Raw genomic sequence first — 24,252 nt, forward strand, 5'->3', positions numbered from 1 at the left:
ATCTGAATCCAGTGACCAGATATTCATCAGGATGACTGGAGATGACCCAGGATGAGGCAATTGGGGTTAAGTGACTTGCCCAAGGTCACACAGCTAGTGAGTGTCAAGTGTCTGAGGTGAGATTTGAACTCAGGTCCTCCTGACTCCTGCACTGGTGCTCTATTCACTGCACCACCTATCCGCCCCCTAGTGTGGAAGCTAGAGGTTTGATTAAGGAGTTTTAAACTTGGGTTGGAACAGTTTATCAAGGTTGTTTCTTCTTATATATGGGGGAATGAAGGCACTAGAATCTAGCCCTGGGTAACTAGCTGTGTGAACTTTAGACAGTCCCTTCTCACTGGCCTTTCATTTTCTTCTGTGAAATGAAGAGGATAATATGACTCTAAAGTTCATAGTCTGTGAACCCTGGAGACTGCCACAAACTACGTGACTTTGAACAAAGTACTTCACCTCTCAAGACCTCAGTTCTTTGCTTTTATTTTTTAAACATGAGAAAAATGAGAGGATGGTACCACATGATCTCTGAGTTCCTTTGTAGACTATTTTTGTGGTATACTAAAAGAAGCTACCTCTGGAAATGTATTGTTTCATTTTAAAAAAAGGAAATTTTTGAGGGAATAGTTGAAAAAATGCTATCCCAGGAATGAGCTTTGATTTATATGTTCTACCTGGCTTAAAATAAATTGATTTGGGAGAATAATAAAAGGTATGAACTGTAATCTAAATATAATCTAAATATCATATTTCAGTCACTAATGATATTAGTATCTGATGTAGGATTTAGAGCTAGAAGGAAGACTAGAGGTTGTTTAATTTGATTGCTTCATTTTAAAAATGCAGAAACTTCTTAGAGACGTTAAGGGCCCAGTGTGCCACAGAGTAAAGCAGCAGAGCCAGTAACCAACAGAAATTAAATCCTGGTTGTCTGATTCTTTATCTAATGGTCTTTCCACAATTCTGCATAGTGTAGAATGAGGAAGGAATCTTTGGATGGTACAGGTATTGTGAGCTGGAAGCATTTTAATTCTGAAAATGGTATTTTTAATTCTAATTAATCTAATTCTAAGCAGTTTTAACTTTGAAAATTTATTTTTAATTCTTTTAAAAAATTTAATATTTTATTTTCCCGAATTACATGTAAAAACAATTTAACATTTATTTTTCACATTTTGAGTTCTAAATTATCTCCCTTCTTCCCTCACTCCCTTCTCCCCTCCACTGAGAAGGCACAAGTAGTTTAACATAGGTTACATGTATAGTCATGCAAAACACATTTCCGTCTAAGTCATGTATGAAAGAAAACACAGATAAAAAAAGATAAAGTATGCTCAATCTTCATGCAGATGCCACCAGTTCTTTTCCTGGAGATGGACGGCACCTTTCATCCTAGGTCCTTCAGAACTGTCTTGGATCATTGTATTGCTGAGAATAAATAGCTAAGTTATTCACAGTTGATCTTCATACAATATTATTGTTATTGTATATGTTATTTTTAATTCTAAGAAAGCTTAGGTGTTTTTTCTGCTGGAAGATTATGCTGAAGAAAACTGCAAAAATTTTAGGGATCTGCATAAAAATGTAATTAACATTTCTTTCTCCTGTTAATATTAATTTTATTTTTCTCCTCAAAGATTGCAGCATCATATGGAAACATTATCTGTGTTTTTGAACCAGTTAACCTACTGAAACAAAAGAACACTTCAAATGTGGTAAGCAGTTTTATCATTTTTTTCTTTTCTTCTTTTTTCTTTTCTTTTTTGTTGGATGATTGTTTTTCTAATCTTGTGTGAGTCACAGTGTATGAACCAATATTTAGGAAAATAATAACAGAATCTAGATTTCTGTATTGTTAAAGGTATAGTAAGCATTTGCTTAAATATATTTTTCTTTTACTATGGCTGTGAACTAATTCAGGTGAGCTATCTTGAAATTATTTTGACTCTACTGATTCTTTATTTTATTGACAAGCATTTGAGTACTTGATAAACCAAAATTTAGCAATAAATTGTACACTAATTTCAAAATAACCATAATCTTGTTCTGATGTGATCATTTTCATTTCTACTTCCTTTGTGACATTTTCAAAGATACACTTTGAAATGTTTAACACACTCAAGTCTCTTTCTTCTTGCCTTTATTATAGTTTGCTATTACTTATGAATTGTTTCCTGTTTATAGTAGGCTTCAAACTACAATAAAGAAGTGGAATGGCTTAAACAAAGTGAAAAGTCAGACTTGTGACAAAAAGAACTGGGATTATTTAGCTGATTTCAGGAATACATATAATGATTTTATTAATAAGAAGGATGACAGTGATAAGTGACCAGTTTTTTCCTACTCCCTTCAGGATGAAATTTGAGATTTCCAAAATAACCTGAAGGATCGTTGTTAGATAAAATAATAATATACCTCATTTGCATAGGCCTGTATTTATTTCAGATCACTTTATCCAGCATCTCATTAGGTGATATTGGCTCCATTTTGAGGAAACTGAGATTTAGAGAAGTTTAGTGAATTTGTCCAACATCATACACCTAATTTGTGACAGATCTTAGACTAGACTTTTTACTCTTAGGTCATTGGTCTTTCCATTATACAACATGATGGAAGAATTTGTAATAATTAAAAGTTAACATATAGCCATTTATAAAGGTTTTCACTATGTAAAATGTCTTTATGAAATAAAGTATCAATTAAATAAAAGAAGCAGTCATTATGTTATCTTTCTCTTCCAAGTGCACATAATTGGGGACCATGATAGTAGTTGTGAAAGACTGAAGGAAAAGCAATTACTTTATTGGAGAAAAAATTTAGACCCCCAGAAGTGGCAATAAATGTGTATTTAATAAAGAGATTAGGCTGTTATAGAGGGAAACCATAATTGACTTGGAATGATATGATAATCCTTAATTACTCTAGAAGAAAGTCTCAGAGAAAACATTTGAGTCTTCACAAAAAAGCAGTATCACTTTGCTTTTTCAACTTCTCTCATTCTGGATTCTATTTTTTATTTTATTATTTCTATGCTAATGATCTCTTGATGATGAATTACAACTTACCATGAACAAATTGCTTTGAGTATGGGAATCACAGAGATGAATTAATGACTAAGTTTAGATGTTCATTACACAGATGAACATCAGTATAATAAAATTAAATGTCTGAGTGTGACTCAACTTATGGGAATAATGTCCAAAGGATTATGTCTTGTTGTTCAGCATACAGTTGTTTCTGTGGTGGGTATAGAAATGATAGTATGGAGTTTGTAAGTGGACAAGTACTATGAAGGAAAGATGGTTGGGAGTAGGCCGTATGTCTATCAATTTCCTTCATCTCATTTACTTACAGTTCACTGAATTATTTCAACTTCTCTTCTTTGCAAATGATTTCATTTGCAATGGGAATAAGCAGCAAATTTGTATATCTAATAAAAAATGGAAAAAGATGCCTGTAATGCTCATCTTACTCATTACTTTTGATCTTAGGAGTTATGTAATCAGTGGCAGAAAAGTGGCCAATTTTTTCTGGAGTCCATAGCACACAATATAACTTGGGATCCCACAGGTAAGAAAACATGATTAAATGAAACATGGTATTTTGTCTAGATATGATACTATTCTTATATTAAATTTTAGTTTGGTAAAAACTTCAGCTTGAGTTGAAATTTCCTGATATCCTGGGATAAAAGGTCTTTAAATATATTCAGAAAAATATGTCTTGAGTTTCCATTTGTGTTCCATAAATTTGTATGTTATTTTTAAGAGAGATTTTTTTTTAAGGTATTATTATTTTGGTTACTGTGGAGCTGAAGGAAGGGCAGTGGCCAGTGGCCCGTCACTTTTCTTCACACTTGTAGCAATGCTCTTGATTTGGAGGCTAGTTAAACTTTCATTCAAACAATGGTACTAAAAAAGAATGAATATTTACTTAAGTGTATTTGGTTCTGGATTTCTGTCTGTATACAGTAACTGTTACCTTCTTAATTTTAGTTTGTTTAAACTTCAGAGTAAGACAGATAAACTTTTTGTTTTTGTAATTTTTAAGAAGATTGATAATCCTATGTTTGGCTTCAAAAATTACAATAATTCAATAAACATGAAATTCCATAAACATTTAAAAAGTGCATAGGGGTCTGCAAAGTACTAGGGAGAAAAAAAATTGAGAAGAATAATATAGAGTAGATCTAAGAAGGTAGCATAGTACTAGGCGGTAGAAGTCTTTGAATTTGAACCTTATTTGGTAGGCAGTAGTGAGCTACTGAAGGTTTTTGAGCAGATGAGAGATATAACCAGATCTATGAATTAAGTACATTAGTGTTGTCAGCAGTATGAAGGATGGATTGGATGGGAGGGAGAAAAGAGGCAGGATGATATCTTGGTAAGCTAATATAATAATCCAGGTAGACAGTAATGGAAACTTATTCTAGAGTAGTAATAGTGGAAATAGAGAGGTATAAGATGAATGTGAAGGATGATGTGTGGTAAAATTAACAAAACTTGGCAGCTTGTTGGATATGAGGTAAGGGAAGAGTCAAAGACAACATCAAGGTTTCAAAAATGGAAGAATGCAAAGATCTGGTGTTCCTGAAAAGATATGTTAAATCAGGAGGAGGAACAGGAACCTAGGAAAAGACAATAGATGTGATTTGTAGCATGCTGTTTGAGGTACCACTGGAATATCCGTGTAGAGATATTGGCATTTGGCATTATGCAGATCTAGTTGTTGGCCTTGTTGGTTATGGCTGGAGATTTAGATTTTTCTTAAAAAGACAATAATCACAACTGTTTTTAGTTATTATCAAACCTCATCCTCATCATTGCTGCCACAACTGCTGCCACTTTTGCCTGATGGTTTTCAGGGCTTCAGACTTTTTACTCATTATCTATTCCAGTTTTCATTGTGAAATTATCCAGTGTTAAAAGATATCCACATCTTTCAAAGATTATTACCAATTTTTGTTAGAGAAAGCAAAGACTACCTTTTTTTGAGTCTGAAACAAATCATTAACTGCCCATTCTAGTTTCAAATGCACTAAGCACATTTAAATAGAAATATAAAACATTCCCTACTTTGTTTCAAAATTTGAAAGTCACCCCACCCAACTCCCCTAAGAAGACAGTTTTACTTGCTCTGCTTTTTTGAAAGTCAGTTCAAGTCAGTGCCTACTATGTGTCAGGCAGTGTGCTAAGCCTCGCTAAAGCAAAGAAAGACAGGAGCTCATAGTTTAATGAGGAAGACAATATGCTAACAACTGTACAAATAAATCAAAGGGAAGGGACTAGCATTAAGGAGCATAAGGAAAGGCTATTGTATATTGCATTATTATATTATAGAGTTAAGGAACTCATTGTCACTGGATTATATAGTTCATGGTAGGAATACATATAGAAACATTCAGAAGGCAGGAAAAGGGCCAGGTGGTGAAGGCTTTAAACACCAGAGTATTTTATAATTGACACTTGAGATAATAAAGATCTGTGGGGGGAGAGGTTGACATAATCAGACCTGTATGTTAGGAATATTAATTTGGCTACTGAGAAAGTACTGGAGAAAAGAGAGATAGGAAAGGAGGGAGGGAGATTATGTAAGCTAGGGCTTCTTTTTTTTCCACTGGTGACCCAATCAGCATTTCTTAAACTGTGTTTAAATTTAAGAAGCACTGAATTCTAGGCAGTAATACAGGCATGAGGTAATGAAAGCCTTCCTTTGGGAGGTAGCAGTGTCAGAGGAAAGAAAGGGTCATACAGGAGAGGTATTATGAATGTAGAAATGACAAGACATGGCAACTAATTGGATGTGGGTATGAGAGTGAGGAGTTGAGCATGAGGTTGTGAATGTGGATAATTGGGAGAATGGCAGTGCCCTCAATGTTAATAGGGAAGTTAGGAAGAGGGGAGTTTTCTTGGGGAAAGTTTAGTTTTGTACATGTTGAGCTTAAGATGTCTACAGATCATCTAATTTAAGATGTCCTGTAGGCAGTTGGAAATGTGAGTCTGTAGGTCATGAGAGAGCTTAGGGTTGGATAAGCAGATCTGATTTTTATTACCATAGAGATGATAACTGAATCCATGGGAGCTGATGTGAACACCCAGTGAAACTGTATGTAGGGAGAAGAGAAGAGGGTCCAGGACAGCCTTGGAGAATACCTATGGTTTATGACCTGGATGAAAGTTTAGCAAAGAAGACTGAGAGGGAGAAGTCTAAAGAAGGCAACCAAGGCAGAGTAGGGTCGCAGAAACCTAGAGGGAAAAAAAAGTATAAGAAAAAAGAAAGTGAATGTCATTATCAAAGGCTACAAAGTGATCAAGGAGGATGAAGTCTGAGAAAAGGTCATTAGATTTAACAATTCATAAATCATTGGTAACTCTGGAGAGAGCAGTCTCAGTTGAAGGATGAAACTGGAAGCCAGAATATCAGCAGATATCAGAAAAGAGTGAAAGGAAAGGAAGTAAGGTAGATTGTCTTCTCAAGTTTTTTAGCCATAAAAGGGAAGGACATGTGATGATTACTATCAGGGATGGACAGTTGATCAGATGAGGATTTTTTGAAGATGGGGGGAACATAGGCATGTTTGTAGTCAGTACGGAAGCATCCAGTAGACAGGGAGTGATTGAAGTTTAGTGAGAGAGCAGGGTTTTTCGAGGTGCCAGTCTACTGGAGAAGTCTGAATAGTTCACTTTTGTGTGTATAGTGGTTTGCCTTGCTGTGTGAGACACGGATAAAGGAAGAGGTAGTGGCAGAAGTCATCTGCATGGTGTGAGATGAGAAAATAAAGGAAGAAGACACCGTTAGGGAATGACCTGAATTTGTTTTTCAATGAATATAAGGCTAAGTTTTAAGCTGGAATTGTGGGGGAAGAGGGAAACATGTAATAGTTCATAAAACTTCAATACATATATTGATTATAGTACATATAATATTGTATAGAGAAACAATAAATTATACCTTATATCCTTTTAGGCAATCGTCTCTTAACTGGTTCTAGCTGTTTGCAACTTTGGTCAAATAGTAACTTGAAGAAGCAATCTGAAGATGAAAATCCTGAGAAAACAGATCTTAATTTTGGGGACTGGCGATGTATCTGGCATTGTAGGTAAGTAGCAAATATGTAAATAAAATCAATTTTTAAATTATTTTAATGTCATAGAGTTGTAGAACTAGAACTAGAAGGAACATCAGACATTGTCTAGTCTTAACCCCCTTATTTTCCAGAAAGGAAAGTTGAGAACCAGGAAGGTTATGACTTGACTAAAGTCATACAGGTAATAAGAGTCAGAGGTTCTATTCAAAATGAAGAGTGAACAACAACAGCCAGTCAGAGGTAGGATTTGAACTTAGCAGGGCTCTGACTCCAGAGGCACTGCTTTTTCCATTTTACCACAATATATTTGAAAATGTTTAACAGTTCTTCCTTAATTTAAGTTTTAGGCATTAGAAACCACCGTAAAATCAAAAGGGGTAGGCAAGATAGGTTTTATTATTCTTCATTTGGAATTCTTTTTCTTCCCTCTTTCTTACTCCCTATACATAAGAATAGTTCTACAAATCACACACAGACACACACAGACACACACACAGACACAGACACACACAGACACACACAGACACAGACACACACAGACACACAGACACACACACAGACACACACACAGACACACACACACACACACACACACACACACACACACACACACACACACACACACACACACACACACACCCCCAAATACTTCCGTGTTTATTGACTTAGGGAGAGGATGTTAAGTGGAAAAGGATTTCGTTATCTATCTAAGGTTGGATGGTGTGGGGGTGGGTGGGAAAAGGAGGAGAAATTAAGTAGATAAGTACAGCACAGAACAGTTTAGAGGAGATAAAATGATAATAGGAAATGAGCTAGATCTTATTTTGAAAGAATTAAAGGACAGTATTAATAGTCTCAAAAAATTATCAGAGAAGATTATATTTTAGTGAGTAATGGACTCACTATACCTAGGGTTGCTCTCATTCTTGTTAAACTCTATGAGATAATTTAACTTGGAAAATAACTGCTATTACTGGTCTGAACTTCTTGATGTTGGAAAGGATGTATGAAATTCTAGAAATCTAGTCACCAGCAGCTGTTTTTGAAATCTCAGCTTTTTCAGGGGTAGGGAGTGGAGGGGAGGGGGAGAAGCCTGTGCTATAGTCTACTTATAGTAGACCATAAGAAGTCAGCTTTTATAAAGTTAACTCTTTATCCTTAAAATTTTCATCCTTAAAGTGATAATTCTTCATGTATTTTGCATTATTATATAGAATTAATATATTTTGACTTTTGAAGTCATCTTTGGTTTTAACTCATTTGATAACTTCATTTTCTAAGTCTTGAAATTTTTTGTTGGCTTATATTTGTAAGATGTTTATTTTTTGAGACAATATAGAATGGATTTGATACTAGAGCACTGCATATTCAGGTATATTAGTCTGAATTTCTCATTGGCATTTGAAATAGATTGCTCAAGTATAACCTCGAAAAGTAGTATTGAATGCCTTCTTATTTTATTATCCTTGAAATGATTAGAGTGACGAAAGTAATTGTTTGTGTATTGTATAGGACTGCTTCCCAAGTTCATTTAATGAGATTTTCACCTGATGGAGAATTTTTTGCTACTGCAGGAAAGGTAAATATTAAACTTCTGATTGTGTGGTTTTTTGTATTTAGAGGCAGAGAATACAATATTATTGTCATTGGCTTAATTTTAATTAAATGGTTCTTTTACGTGAAGGAAATTTAGACTGTCAATATGTTTTAATCTGGTGTTGTGATCATTCTTTAATATGCAACAACTATATTTAAAAGCAGAAACTTGTATCACATCACATGAATTGTTTGAAAGGCATTTGCAAACATTTCTTGCTTGTGCACATTATGAGATAAGCCATTGCTTCAAGAACAATATATTTAAAAACTCAGTGTTGTGGAAAGCAGTTTTATATTCATGGTTTTCTATTTTGCAGTGGAGTATCCTCCAAATGATGATATCCCAAGGGCTCTTTTAAATTTTAAGAGTGGGATGCACTTGTCATCTACATATAGTTTTTAGCCAGAAAGAAAAGCAAGGAAGTTTACTTTAATTTTCTGTTAGAAATTCATCGTGAGAGAGATCCAGTCTCCTCCATAGTTTGCTCTCTACTTCTCACTATCCCAGACTTCCATGTCTTTCTCGCTTACCTTCTCCTTCATCAGAAATTGACAAAAGGTCTGGTAGCCAAGCTTAGAGCTGGTTTGGGAAGGAGAGGATATTTTTGGTTTTTGCTGCAGGTCCAAAAATACTTTGTGAAAAATTGGAGTACTACTACAACTTGTTCGATTTTGACAATTTCAAAAGAACAAAATGAAGCAGAAATACCATAAGACAGTAGTAGTAAGTACAATAATAGTAGCCAGGTAGAAGTATAAATAAAACTTGAGATCCTGAGTTTAATGTAAATACTAGCTCAAATATAGGCTCATCTGTTTTTTAAATATTTTTGCTTCTGATGATCACTTAATTGCATGGAAAATTATCTAGTTATTAATATACATTTAACATAATTTTATTAACTTCATATCATTTTCCTTAAAATTCCTTAAAATTTTCCTTAAAAAAAGTTATAAGCCTTTCAAAGCTTCCATGTCTTTAAACATTAGGAACCTGTGCCCATGAATGAATAATGCTTTATTACTTCAGAAGATATGAACAGAGGAACAGAAGTCCATTACTTCATGTTGTGCAGTGGAAAGAAAACTTAACATGGGAACAAAAGCCGTAGTTTTACAATCTGGCCTCACTGTTCATTAGCTTGGGGACCTCTAGCTGCTTATCTGACCATAATCTATTGGCTTTCTACCTTTTCCTCCTCATTCTCTCACCAAACCCACACTGTGACCTCAGGTGTCATGTGACTTAGTTCTCTCCAGGACATCCCCCTTGCCCTAGTCACTCTGTCCTTGATGAAATAGTTCAACTTGACACTGCCCTCTTGAGTCACTAGCTACGTTGTTATATTGCCCATTGTGCACTGTTCAGCATCAGCTTTGTATCAGTCCCATCATCTGGTATCTTTGCCACTATACATGTGCTGCTGAATGAAGGTAGAGAAAAATATTCTGTGTTTTCTTTAATTTGTTATATAATTTCAACTGGATCCTCAGTATTGCTAGACAATATTAATACACCTCCCTTATCAACTTACCACATTTTACCAAAAAAAAATTAGGCCATTTGTTTTTAAGTTCCCTCTTCTTCATCTCATATCACTTAAATACCTTCTGCCAGCTAGGTGGCTCAGTGGATAGAGTTCTGTGCCCGGAGTCAGGAAGACTAAGTTCAAATCTAACTTCAGAAAATTACAAGCTGTGTGACTCTGGCCAGGTCACTTCAGGCTATTTGCTTCAGATTCCTCATCTGTAAAATGAGAAAAAGGAAATGGCAAACCATTCCCGTATCACTGTCAAGAAAACCTCAAATGGGCTCGTGAAGAGTCCAACACAACTGAAATGACTGAATAACAACAAGCCATATTTCCTGATGAGATGACCATACTCTTTATGAAGGCTAACCCCTTTTTTTGCTCAAGTGATCCCATTCTATCCCATCACTTCCAACAGTTGCTCCTTCTGTTATTCCCACTCTGGTGTTTTTTTTTTTTTTTAATTTTCAATCTTCCCTCTACTGGCTCCTTCCTGACTATCTACAAACATGCCTATTCCCCCTTCCTGAAAAAAACCTCATATTATCTTTCATCCTTATGATCCTCCTCTATCTCTTTTGCCTTTTGTAGCTTAAACTCCTTCCTTTGCTCTTGTTCTCTTTACAGTCTGACTTGCAACCCCATCATTCCACAGAAATTGCTCTCTCCAAAATTACCAGTGACCTCATAATAGCCATATCCAAAGACCTTTTTGTCAGTCCTCATTCTCCTTGACCTCTCTACAGCCTTTGACCCTTGATCACCTTCTCTTTGATACTCTGTTTTCTCCAGGTTTCCAGAACGTCATTCTCTCCTGGTTCTCTTCCTACCTGTCAGACCACTCCTCAGTCTCCTTTGTTGAACCTTCATCCAGATCATACCTGGCAACCATGGCTGTCCCACAGGATTCTCCCCTGGGCTCTTTTGTTTTTGCCCTCTATATTACTTCACATGAATCTCTATACTTCTCCAAAGTAACTATCCTAACTTAACCTCTTTGCTGACCACTAGTCTCATACCTCCAACTGCTTTTCAGACATCTTGAGCTGGATATCCAGTCAACATCTTAAACTCAATATGTCCAAAAGAGAACTCATTATTCTTTCTTCTAAATCCTGTCCTTCTACCTTCCCCATTACTATAGAAGGCAACACCATCCTTCTAGTTCCTCAGGCTCATAACCTAGGAGGTACTTGAACACTCTTTACTGTCTCTTACCCCTCACACTGAATCTCTTGCCATGCTTATTGATTTCATCTCTGCAAAATCTCTTTTATATACCCCCTTCTGTCCTCTGACATTGCTGCCATGATGAGAGTCTGCACAAGAGTGACAGCGGTGTCAGAGGACAGAAGGGGACATATACAAGAGACGTGCAGACCTTCATCTTCTCATGAGTTAACTATTAAAATAGCCTGTTGGTAGGTCTGCCTACCTCAAGTCTGATCCGTTCTCCATTCAGACATTGAAGTGATTTTCCTAAAGTGCAGGTCTGATTCCACCCTCCTCCCACAGCCCTTCCACCTCCCTGCAACAAATTCCACTGTCTCCTTATCACCTTCAGTATCAAAAACAAAAATGCTATTTGGCATCCAAAACCCTTCATAACCTTCTCTACCCCCTCACCCCCTGGCCCTTACCAATCTTCTTACACTTTACTTCCATCACATACTCTTCAGTCCAATGACCCTGGCTTCCTGACTGTTCCATGAACAAAATGCTTCTTCTGTAAGCTCCAAGCATGTTCTGTGGTGTTCCCCATGCCTGTAATGCTCTCCCTTCTCATCTCTATCTACTGACTTACCTGTCTTTTTTTAAGTCCCAATTAAAATCCCATCTTCTATAAGAAGCGTTTTCTAACCCCTCTTAATTCTAGTGTTTTCCCTCTCTTAATTATTTCCTTTTTATTCTGTATATAGTTTGTTTGTACATATGTTTGCTTATTGTCTTCCCTATTAGATTGTGAGCTCTTTGAGATCAGGAATTGTCTTTTGTCTCTTTTTATCCCCAGCCCTTAGCACAGGGCCTGGCAAATAGTAAATTCTTAATAAATACTTATTTACTGTCCTGTTGGCAAGTCACTTAACCTCTTTGGGCCTTAGTTTTTTCATTTGTAAAATGAGGATGAAAAATTACTTGAAATACTTACCTTTTAGAATTGTTGTGAGAAACAAATGAGGGAACTCTCTAAGACTATAAACTGCAAAACAATTTTCAGTCTATATCAGTAGAGGGAGCTTGTTCCCTGGAATGAAGTTTTTTACACACATGAAATTGCAGGTTTAGTTCAAAAAGAGCAAATAAAAGTGCTTGTTAATTGTAAAGCATGTTATTAAGCTGTTATTATTAAGTTATCTTGATAGATTCTAGTATTCATGCCATTGGGCATTGTTTTTGGACTTCCCTTTAAAAAGAAAAGCTAACAAACCATTCTTAAAAGAACATTTTAAAACTGATGGGAAACAGGATCTTAATCCTGTGTAATAAAAGGATTCCAAAATGTAAAGATTTATAAGAAAATCTTACTTTAGTTCCTTGTAAATGAAGTTAAGCCTTATGTGATTCTGTTCTAAAGTGAATGGTTTTCACCTCTTTCTTTTTTTGGTTGTTAGTGTAATTTGTTATATTTTTTTCTCTTTAGGATGACTGCCTTTTGAAAGTGTGGTATAATACAGACAACTGGCGGTCAACATTTACCTCTCAAGACAGAGGTCCAGAAAAACAAGCACAAGGAGGAGAAGTTGACTTTTCATTTGTTTACCTGGCACATCCTAGAGCTGTAAATGGATTTTCCTGGCGGAAGACGAGTAAATATATGCCTAGGTCAGTGATTAGTTTTTCAGCGGTATGAATGCCACCTGATGACATGGTGAATAATGACTTCTCTGTTCACTTCTAGAGATAGTTAACTATAGAAACTTCAGAGGCTGAGAAAATTTGAATGCTCAAATAAATAGTGGGGCTAATAAGGACATTAACTGGATATTGTATCAAGATTTATGACCTCCTGAAATGATATTTCTCTTTTATAGATTTGTTAAAAAATATTTCCTTTGCTTGAAGACTTTCTCAAGAAATTTAGAATATAAGTTCACTATAGTTACATAATTATCTCTCTTCATCAGCTGGCAGTTACCATTTTTCTTGATTAGTTATGGCACCCCTCATCAATTGGTGAGACATAAGTAGTATTGGTGGTTGAGTTTGAAAATATAATAAGAATATGACTTAAATTTTCTTGAAGCTATCTTTTGCAGTTTCTTTGATATAATCTTCATTTCACCTTCATGCTTCTTTATTTTAACCACAAAGTTGAAATGATCAAGTTTTTCATCAGTTAGTTATTCTACACTTTTATCTATATATCAGGTTTATTGTATTTGACTATTCAGTTTTATTTTTATATTTTTGATTCACTAATTCAAGTCAGGTTAAGTATTTTTATGCACTAATAGTCTTATAATTTCCTTTTTTTTGGTCTAAGAACCACAATTTCAAAAATTAAGTAATTTTTTTATTAGGATATACAGTAATACAGCCACATAGTTACAACATCTGCCAGTTTTTTTTTCCTTTGCATTCTAAGAAGACATAGTTATATTTCTATCTTATTTTCTGATTACATTTTTTCTTACTTAGTCACTAGTGTCATATACATGTTTCTTTTTGGCTTTGTGCCATAAAATAGTGTACAGTCTTTCCAATAAAACATTCATAATCACCAAGTAACATTTTAGATGATTACTGTAGTAGAACCAAAGTTTTGTTATGTTAAACCATTCATACTGAAACTGGATATTCTTGACATTTACAAATCTTATTTCAGGTACATGAGCTGAAATAAAAATATGAATGGTTTTTAATTCTTTTGACTAATGCTTTTATTGTAAATAAAAATAAATCATATTTCATTATAAAAATCAAGAAAATTGTTCAGGAAAGCCTGCCAAAGAACTATAATTAGTCCCCATGCAGTCTTTTATTTTCAGTTGTCATTTGGTCTTGCTTGGAATAAGGTCTTTGGCTGACCTAAATTAGAGGTAAATAAAATCACCAGAAGTTACGATGACAAGTTCTTTGACTGAGTGTTCCCAGATAAATGGCTCTGCCATGTATCTGTTGTGTCTTATTCCTCTAAGTTCTATGGATCTTCTGGCTATACAGTGTTTGCCCAGCATTTTGATTGTCTACTTTGTTTTGCTACTACACATCTCCTTATTGCAGATTTGTATGAATTTTGAACTGTTCATCTTGCTCTTTTCTCCAATATCTTTGGTCATCTTAATTTATTTCTGCTTATCAGGTTTCCCAAAGCCACTGTCACCCTGACTCTTTTGTCCATGCTCAGGTTCACCAGACCTAGCTTCTTTTCCTGCTGTCTTCTGTATGCATATTCTACAGCATCCAGTGTGACAAATATGTTACAGAATTTTTGAAAATGTGTGTCAAGCAGGTATTCAATAAAGCCAGACCAAAAGGGAAGGTAGGAATAAAAACAAAAATGTGCTCTATTTGGCTGACATAAAGAAAAGGATTCTACCAAAGGCTGTGGAGTTTTTTCTGTACATACTGAATCACTCCTGGAAAATAATTTTTTTGAAAGGGCTTATTGTCTTTTACCTGGTGATTTCTCATGAGGGTAATTAATGAACTCATTATTAATCCTTAGAGACAACTAGGTGTCTGTTTCTTTGACTGTAAAAGGCAGATGATAGTAACATCTCCTTCCTAGGGTTGTTATGAGGATCAAATGAGATATTTAGCTTTGGAAAGGAGCTTAGCACAGCATCTGTCACACAGTTGATGCTTCTTAATAAGTCCCTCCTTCCTCCTTTCTTCCTCTTTTCCTTCCTTTTTCCTTTCTTGATTCCTCCCTTCCTTCCTTCAATTTGTATTAGGGTAAGCTCACTAAGAGGAAAAGAATCATTAACTAGGAAAGTAATATGTGTTTGAAAACACCATTTTAGCTCTGGAAACTAGATATTTTCATATTTGGAGAGAATGAATATATATATACATGTATATGTATATATATATGTACTTAAAGTACTGTTACAGTATTATATTAGTGCTCATTGTGGAAAATTAATGCCTAAAAAATCAAGATAGATTATTTTAGACCATAGTCTCTCGACATGGGGTCAGTGAACTCCCAGATTTCATGAGGTTGGATGGGGGAGAAACTAACATCTTTATTTTTTCTAACCAGCAATTGAAATTCAACATTTCTTTCAATTTAGAATGTTTTAAGAAAACACTATTCTGAGAAGGGGTCCATAGGTTTCCCTAGACTATCAAGAGTGCATGCTAAAGCAGTGGTTAAAGAAAAAAACCTCTTTTTAGAGGATGATATGTATTTCTATTTGGGCCATTTTCATATGCAACTGAATTTCATTCAAGGCAACACTAGGAATTGTGTCATGCTCCCTTAGATCAGGGAGCAGTTTTGGAAATCAAAGTAGTTGCTGAATTAAGAATAACAGAAGCATGATGGTATGGAAGGCGGTGTTGCATTGAGGTAGAGGTTTCTTATGTAATCAAGTCTGTACAGTTGCCCTTTTGAACATGTTAAATGTTTATATTTATTATAAACTTTTAATTGATACTTTAAAAGTTGAATGTATGTTTTAGTAATACTGAATAATTTCCATGGTTACCATGCTAATTTTCTGCACTAGATTTCTATTCTCAATATTGTTTTCTTCCACAGGGCTTCTGTATGTAACGTATTGTTGACTTGCTGCAAAGATAATGTGTGTCGCCTGTGGGTAGAAACTTTTTTACCAAATGATAGTCTCTTATATGAAGGAAACCATTGGACTGATCCAGTTAATTTAACAAATAACCTCAAGAGGAATGCTTCCAGTAAGGAAAGAGTTCAAAATGCTTTGGAAGTGAGTGCTATGGTTGAGATGTTTCATTTTACTACAAGCTTTGGGAGTGATTTTTATAACAGGACTTTTAAAAGTCATAAAATCAAAATTTGGAAGGACAATAGAGATTATCCAGCTTGAATTCTGTGTTTTATAAATGATTGAGTTATATGACCTCAATCTTAAGTTCAGTTAGATTTTAACTTAGATAAGTATAAAAAACCAAGACTCAGGAAAAGAAAATGTTGCTACAAAATTTTTGAAGCATTATAATATTTTTGTGATGTATAAAGTAACTAATTTTCAAAAATTTACTTACTAGATGACTAAAAAAATATGAATAAACTCTAATGATTTAAATGAAATAAATGCAATCTGAGCAAGAGAACCGAGGTTGCCATATTAAAAGTTTCTCTTTTTAGCTTTTTCTTAACCTAAAACTTGGAGGTTATATAATATAATAAATTAGAGAAATAGCATTGGAGTTACTATATCTGATCACTTGAGGAGAAAAGGCTCCTGAGCATTATTGTTCAGTTATCAATGTATTTTGTAGCTCATAAAACAAACATATTAAGAATACATGTAGTTTATGAGAAGAAGGACATTCTAAAAAAACAGTTTTATCCACATAGGTAAATCTGAGGCATTTTCGTAGAGGACGAAGCAGATCACTTGCACTTGTAGCACACACTGGCTACCTACCACATCAGCAGAATCCTCATCAGGTCCATAGGAATACCCCCCTGCAAGCCAATGCACTTTGCCACTTTCATATTGCAGCCAGCATCAACCCAGCCACAGGTAAAAACCCTGGCTCCTCAAAAAAGCTTTATTTAGAGTAAAGTAATATTATGGGACTCTTTTTAGTACTAAATCCATGCATGTGACACTTTTGCGTTCTATAGGGTAACATTGTTGAATGTGGGTACTAAGTACTGTACATACCAAGTATAGGGGTTGTGTTAAGGATGATTAACTAGCACAGGAGACAGTGAAGTGGTGGTCATACAGATAGTAGGAGTACCAAGAGAGAAGAGTGTCACAGAACCCCAGAAAGGAGATAATATATAAACAGAGAGGGCAGTACACAGTGTCAATTCTGTACAGAGATCAAGAAGTATGAGTATTGAGTAGCAGCCATCAAATTTGGCAGTTAAGAGATCATTAGTAACTTTGGAGAGTGCAATTTTAGATAAGCACTTATTGCTATTGTACCTTATGTCCAAAACCATATTGCAAATGATTGAGAAGTGAGTGACAGAAGAGGAAGTAGAATTAATGAGTGTACACAGCTTTTTCCAAGGTTTTACTTAGAATTAAGTAATGGTAATATCATGTGAATTATTTTTTTTTAGGATGGGTGAATAGCTCTCCTATAAGCCATCTTTCCATCTAACTATAAGTTCTTCTGTCTTATGGTTTCCTTCACAGTGAAAAAGTTAATATGATTCAATTCCTCCATTAGTGTGTCCATTAAGTATTTACAGGGAGCTCACATTTAGATACCAGTAGCTAAGTTAATGTGAATCCCAGCTCCTTTATTACCATTTCCACCATTCTGCCATGGGTACTGCACCAACAGAACATGAATACAAGTTTGCCTTGATGAAATAATTCATCACCATGTGGTTGGTTTACTGGTGGTGAGAGTTTTGGTGCTTTAGTGAGGGTGTTCCTCAGAAAGCAGGCATGTTAGAAGTTATTGAAAGCCATCCCCTCATTTTATAGATGATCTAGTGACTTGCAGAGGTATAAGTGGCGCAGCTGAGATTTGAACTAGATCTTCTGAGTTCAGATGTCCCGTTTCTGCTGTGCCACTTGGTAGAATCCTCCAGAATCTGTCTTCTGCTACCATAATTTTTAAAAACCCCAGGTGTCCTGTATACCAAGATGAGGTGATAGAGCAGAACTTTGTGGAAGAATCAGCTCCCTGTTAATTAAAAAATAAACAGAAGGCAGTCATGTCTTTAAATAAGTTCTAGAATTATCACTGAATGAGTTAAGGGAAGATGTTTTTAAAATTCAAATTTTATTAAGTATTTCACACCCATATTCCACCTCTCCAGCAAAAGATGGGAGGTGCATTTTCTCTTTTCTTCTTCTGGGACAAGCTTGATCATGATAATTGCACATTGTTTTGTTGATCGTTGCATTTACTTATAGTCCTTGGGAATATTGCTTTCCTTGTTCTTCACTTTGTGTAGTTCATATAAATTTAACAGATTATGTTTATCTAAAATCTTCAAATTCATATTCTGTGGCATTCATCCACCATCTGCTTTAGTCAGTCCCACTCAGTTGATGGACACCTGCTTTGTTTCCACTTCTTTGCTGCCATAGAAAAGGCTGCTATAAATATTTTGGTGTGTATGGGAACTTCCTTTCTGTTTTAACATCTTTGGGATTTGTATATGCCTAGCAGTGGGAGCTCTGGGAAAACAGTTGTGGATATTTTAGTTACTTTCCTTGAGTAATTCCAGATTACTTTGTAGTATGGTTAGATTATTTCTGTGCTACAAATAGAGTGTGCCTATATTCCTGTATCCCCTGCAACATGAACTGCTGTAAGGAAAAATGTTTGATTGCCACCAAATAAATAATTGTCTACTAACTTAAATCCCTTTGAGGTTGTGACATTACAATTTTGCAAAAGAGGGATAATGTTTGCTTTATATAATCTGTGAAATTTCTTGCACTCTTATATGAGAATATATATACTCTTTAATCAGAATAATTCAGTCCTAACAATATTAATATAAGATTGTTAAACATGTCACATCTTTCAGATGACTTGACTAAAAAATAAAATATACCATAAATTAGACAAGATAAAGCTGGTCATGTGATTTTAATTTTTCTACTACAGACATGTTAAAATGACCACTTATCTAATTACTTTTAGATTGTGATAGAACATGTGCAGTGACTTGTGTGTTGGTTGCATTTATTTTAAACCTTTCATGATTGTTTATATGACAACCAATGACAAAACTATGATGCTTAATTGTGTCATGTGGTCAGGTAGCGAGTAATTAATTTTTGCCATTTTTGCTTTGTAGACATCCCTTTGCTTCCTTCTATTACATCTCTCAGCCTTAGTGAAAATGAAGAGAAGAGTGGGCCTTTTGTTGTGCACTGGCTTAACAATAAAGAATTGCATTTTACTTTATCGATGGAGGTCTTTTTACAGCAGCTTCGAAAGAGTTTTGAACAGCCCCCTTCAGAAGCCAGTATGGAAGAATCCAATCAGGTGGATGGAAAATGTGATGAAGGTATTGACTTCAGAAAAATAAGGAATATGTGAAACGGTTTGATTCAGTCAAGTTGTTCTTCAGTACATTTATACATTTTTATATCATAAGGATAACTAATTATATTTGAATGCTTAATATATTAAAGTACTATATATGGTATTATATGGAATACAAAGAATTATAAGAAAGATTTTTGCACTCAAGAAAGCAGAAATTAGAATTTTCATCTGTATGACCAAACTTCCCCTACCTCCCATGCTTCCCCTCCCTCCCAATCAGTTTCTTCCACTGTCTTTATAATCTCTTGTAATCTACTTTCAGGTGCAGCCACTGGCCTGAAACTCCTTTTTTTTTTAAGATTAATCAGTGTGTACTTAGCTTCTTTTATTCCTTATCCTTCTTGCCCTCTCTTTAAGTTTAAGTAATGTTTACCACTCCCCACTCCTGTGTCTTTGTTCCAAACTAGTTCTTCCTTTTTTTCTCCTGTCACGATTTCCTGTGTCTCTGACCAAGCCACTTATTTTCAGTTTCCTTAGATGGATTGCCAGTCCATCTCCCACAGCTGTGGAGACTCCTCTTCCCTCCTTTCTGGATTTTCAGTCTTAATATATCTAGCACTAATCACTCTTAATTAGTTTCACATTTACTGCTAGTTTCACATTACTGCTATTCATCTCTACTTAGATATCCAGTCTTATCAATCAACATGTCTAAACAGAACTCATTATCTTTCTCTCTAAGGTATATACTCTTCCCCAAAATTTACCCTTGTTTCTTAACAGTCAGTCTTGAAGTCCGCTTTGACCATTAAGTCTACCTCGGCTCCATATCAATTTCCAGGTCATGTTGATTGTGCTTCACAATTAGTCACATTCATCTCCTTCTGTTTACTCTCTTGGCCACTCCCCTAAATCAGACCCTCTTTACCTCTTGCCTGTAATTTAGAAATTGCCTCCTAATTGGTTTGTCTGCTTCCAATCTCTTCACTTTCCAATACATTTTCCATTCAGCTGCCAGGTCTTCTTAAACCTAAGTTTGATCACATAACTGTAATCAGTCAGCATTTATCAAGTGCTTCCTGTGTGTTAGGTACTAGGAATACCAAAAGAAAAAAAAAAAGGAAACAATTCCTACTCTCAAGGAGCTTATGTTCTAAGGGAGGAGACAATAAACGTATACATATGTGGATATAAAATAAATATAAAGAGAATTAACATGAACAAATAAAAGGTAGGGCAGTTGCTAGCAATTGCAGTGGGATGGATCAAGAAAATCCTCTTTTGGAAGGTGGTTCTTGGGCTGAATCTTAAAGGAAGAGGACAATTCTCTGAGATGGAAATGAGAAGGAAATATATTCCAGACAAAGAACAAAGTTCAGTGGCATGTAGATAAAAGAATACTGTGAATGAGGAAGACACAAAGTCAGTTTGTCTAGATCACACAGTGCGGGAGGAGGAAAAAGAATGTACCTGGACAGGTAGATTGGGCCCAGGTTGGGAAGGGCATTAAAAACTCAACAGGAGTTTTTATTTGATTTTAGAGTTTATTGAGTAGGGAAATGTAAGAAGGGGAAGTAAGAGAGATCACTTCGGCCCTGCTATGTATAGGGATGTCCTAGAGTGCTGTGCATATCCTTAAAATAAAAGTTTTCTTTTTTCATTTTTTGTTTATGAAACCTAGGTACTAATTTAAACTTTATTGCCTTTCTAGTAATTCTTATTAAAATTTATTACTTAATTGCATTTACTTAACTTGTTAACATTTTTTTTTCCCCACCAGAAACTGATGATGGTGTTGATGATCTGAAAGCAATTCCTGAAAAGAGAGAGTTGAGTAGTGAAAAAAATGTACTCAGTTCAGGCTGTGTACCCTTACCATCTGCTGTTATTGATCATCAGATTGAAGTGCTTCTGTCTGAATGGAGTAAAAATGCAGACATGCTTTTCAGTATTCATCCAGTGGATGGTTCTTTGCTGATTTGGCACGTGGATTGGCTGGATGAATACCAGCCTGGTATGTTTCGCCAGGTGCAGGTACTGTTATTTTATCTCAGTTGGTTTAATATTTTGTTTAATATTTTGTCCACTTGCTTATCTGTAATTCTGTTTTTTGTATCTTCACAGTCTACATATCATAATGCACTTTTTTTTTAAATCTAGGTGTCATTTGTTTCCAGAATTCCAGTAGCTTTCCCTACGGGTGATGCAAATTCTCTCTGCAGAAGCATAGTGATGTATGCTTGTACCAAGAATGTTGACTTGGCTATTCAACAAGGCAAACAAAAACCCCCTGGCCTCACACGTTCCACATCAATGCTGATCTCTTCTGGTCACAGTAAATCAACTAATAGTTTAAAATTAAGTATCTTCACTCCTAATGTCATGATGATTTCGAAGCATGCAGATGGATCCTTGAATCAGTGGTTAGTCAGCTTTGCAGAAGAATCTGCCTTTTCTACAGTGCTCAGTATTTCCCATAAATCTAGATATTGTGGTCATCGCTTTCATCTTAATGACTTAGCTTGCCATTCAGTATTACCATTGTTACTAACAACATCCCATCATAATGCATTAAGGACACCAGATATTGACAGTCTGAAACAGCCTTATGACACTTTAAACTCTGATGAAATTTTATTAGGAGAGCATAGTAGAAACACTGTAGATTTGACTTTTCAGGATCCAAATGCAGTTTATAGTGAGCTTATTCTCTGGAGGGTTGACCCAGTCGGGCCGTTATCTTTTTCTGGAGGTGTTTCAGAACTTGCAAGGATTAATTCTCTTCATGTTTCGGCCTTTTCCAACGTGGCATGGCTACCTGCCCTCATACCTAGTTACTGTCTGGGTGAGCATCATACTGTTTTCTTTTTTATTCAAGATAATAAAGAATCTAGAACACTGTCTTTAAATTGCTAAATTTAAAGTTTTCCTCAATGTTTTTAGGTGCTTATTGCAACTCTCCTAGTGCTTGCTTTGTGGCAAGTGATGGACAATATTTGAGATTGTATGAAGCTGTCACTGATGCCAAAAAACTGTTATATGAGCTATCCAACCCTGAAATTTCTGTAAGTGAAATGATTATATGTAAATCTTACAAAACCTTTGTGATTTTTAATCTGAAATTATTAGATCCACAGATTGAAATAAATAGGCATAACATGTTTATTTCTATGTGATGAATGCTGGAACATAGAAGAAATAATAAATTTTATTGATTGATTAAAGCAAGTGAAATGTTAATATATAAGTTTTATAAACGTGTTTGAATTTTTTAATGTCATCATGTATATGAATTTAAATGATTAAATATATACATGCTTATTTTCAGGCTTTTCTTGATCCAGCTATTATTCTACTCAATCCAGAAATCCCTTAGTATTTATTTTGTAATATATCTTATATTTACTTATCTAGGAACATTATCCCCTAATGCCTGGAACATGTGGGTGCTTTATAGATGTTTGTTATTTCATGAAGTATCTGGCCAAATATATTCTTTCATGATAGTGTTCATCTAATCTACCATGAAAATACTTGGCTCTTCATAAATAAAACTTTTATTGTCGGTCTTTTTATTGCCTTTTTTATTTGCATATCACTTTTTAAGTAACCATTACGTTTTCATTGCATTTGGGATTTTATCATTGTAGTCAGCTCCCAATGAGGGCATTGTTTTTACCAGTGCTGACCAGCAATTTGTCTGCATCTTGTAGGGGCAGGTAGGTGGTGCAGTGGATAGAGCACCAGTGCAGGAGGAGTCAGGAGGACCTGAGTTCAACTCTCACCTCAGACACTTGACAGTCACTAGCTGTGTGACCTTGGACAAGTCACTTAACTCCAGTTGCCTCATCCTGGGTCATCTCCAGTCACCTTGATGAATATCTGGTCATTGGATTCAGATGGCTCTGGAGGAGAAGTGAGGCTGGTGACCTGCACAGCCCTCCCTCACTCAAAACAAAGTCAAGAGCAAGTCATGTCATTATTTTTCTGATGGCATGGTCTTCTTCAGCAACGAAGGACGAACACACACAGCTGCATCTTGTAGTCTTAGAGTTGCCTCTTAGACATTGAGAAATTAAGTGACTTGACCAGTTTCGTATATCTAGTACGTGTTAGAAATAGGACTTGAACTCTTCCTGACTGAGTTCTCTACTACACTTGACTGCCTTTAGAAGTGATAAAAAGAATCTTTTATTGCTAGTAAAGAAATATATAACTTTAATTTGTTTTCCAGTGGTCCACCACATTTAACAATCACTGTTTAAACTTCAGCTCATTTCCAAAGCCCCCACCATATTTCACAGTCACTATTTACAAAGGATTGGCTCCTGGAACTGTTCTTTTTATCACTGGGGTCAGGTTTATATACTACTGGATATGAAAGAATTATCCCTCAATATAACTAATCATTATCTTTAATTACTTGATTGTAATTTACATTGTAGTCCTTGTGAAAACTCTAGCAAGGTGCATAGACTAGAATTTTGGAAGAGATCTTACAGCTTAGTTAATTTACTTCTTATAAAACTAAAGAAAATGAGATTTTCCCCTGATAGATTGTTTTTGTAAATGTTGATTATTTTAATAAACTTTGTGAGTTAAGAAACTAACTTAATTTTTTTTAAAACAGAAATATGTTGGCGAAGTGTTTAACATTGTAAGTCAACAGTCAACAGCAAGACCAGGATGCATTATTGAGTTAGATCCCATCACTGAACTGGTAAGTTTACCGCTTATTCTGACTAGAGACAATTTAGGTAAGTGACTTACTTGGCAATTTATATTGTTGTTTATTTATTCACATCTAGCATGGCAGAAAAACACAGCTACTTCATGTTTTTCAAGAAGACTTCATTTTGAATAGCCTGGAGAAGAAAAGTCTGGGAAAGGGCAGCATTTTATCTGATTCTG

The 24,252-nt window shown here is 35.2% G+C and overlaps 1 protein-coding gene across 6 annotated transcripts in view; it reads left to right on the plus strand.

Annotated features, from left to right (window-relative positions):
- DMXL1 (Dmx like 1) overlaps positions 1-24,252 on the plus strand; it is a 140,609-nt gene that overhangs the window by 22,877 nt on the left and 93,480 nt on the right. For all 6 annotated transcript variants that reach the window (XM_072597130.1, XM_072597131.1, XM_072597125.1 and 3 more), the window contains exons 3-15: positions 1,632-1,709; positions 3,486-3,564; positions 6,961-7,093; positions 8,594-8,660; positions 12,854-13,035; positions 15,923-16,106; positions 16,721-16,889; positions 19,148-19,360; positions 21,122-21,375; positions 21,502-22,186; positions 22,285-22,406; positions 23,972-24,061; positions 24,150-24,252. In XM_072597130.1, coding sequence (XP_072453231.1) covers positions 1,632-1,709; positions 3,486-3,564; positions 6,961-7,093; positions 8,594-8,660; positions 12,854-13,035; positions 15,923-16,106; positions 16,721-16,889; positions 19,148-19,360; positions 21,122-21,375; positions 21,502-22,186; positions 22,285-22,406; positions 23,972-24,061; positions 24,150-24,252 — 2,359 coding nt within the window. The remainder of the gene's footprint in view (positions 1-1,631; positions 1,710-3,485; positions 3,565-6,960; positions 7,094-8,593; positions 8,661-12,853; positions 13,036-15,922; positions 16,107-16,720; positions 16,890-19,147; positions 19,361-21,121; positions 21,376-21,501; positions 22,187-22,284; positions 22,407-23,971; positions 24,062-24,149) is intronic.

Source organism: Notamacropus eugenii, chromosome 3 (genome assembly GCF_028372415.1).
Source record: "Notamacropus eugenii isolate mMacEug1 chromosome 3, mMacEug1.pri_v2, whole genome shotgun sequence".
Classification (NCBI taxonomy): Eukaryota; Metazoa; Chordata; class Mammalia; order Diprotodontia; family Macropodidae; genus Notamacropus; species Notamacropus eugenii.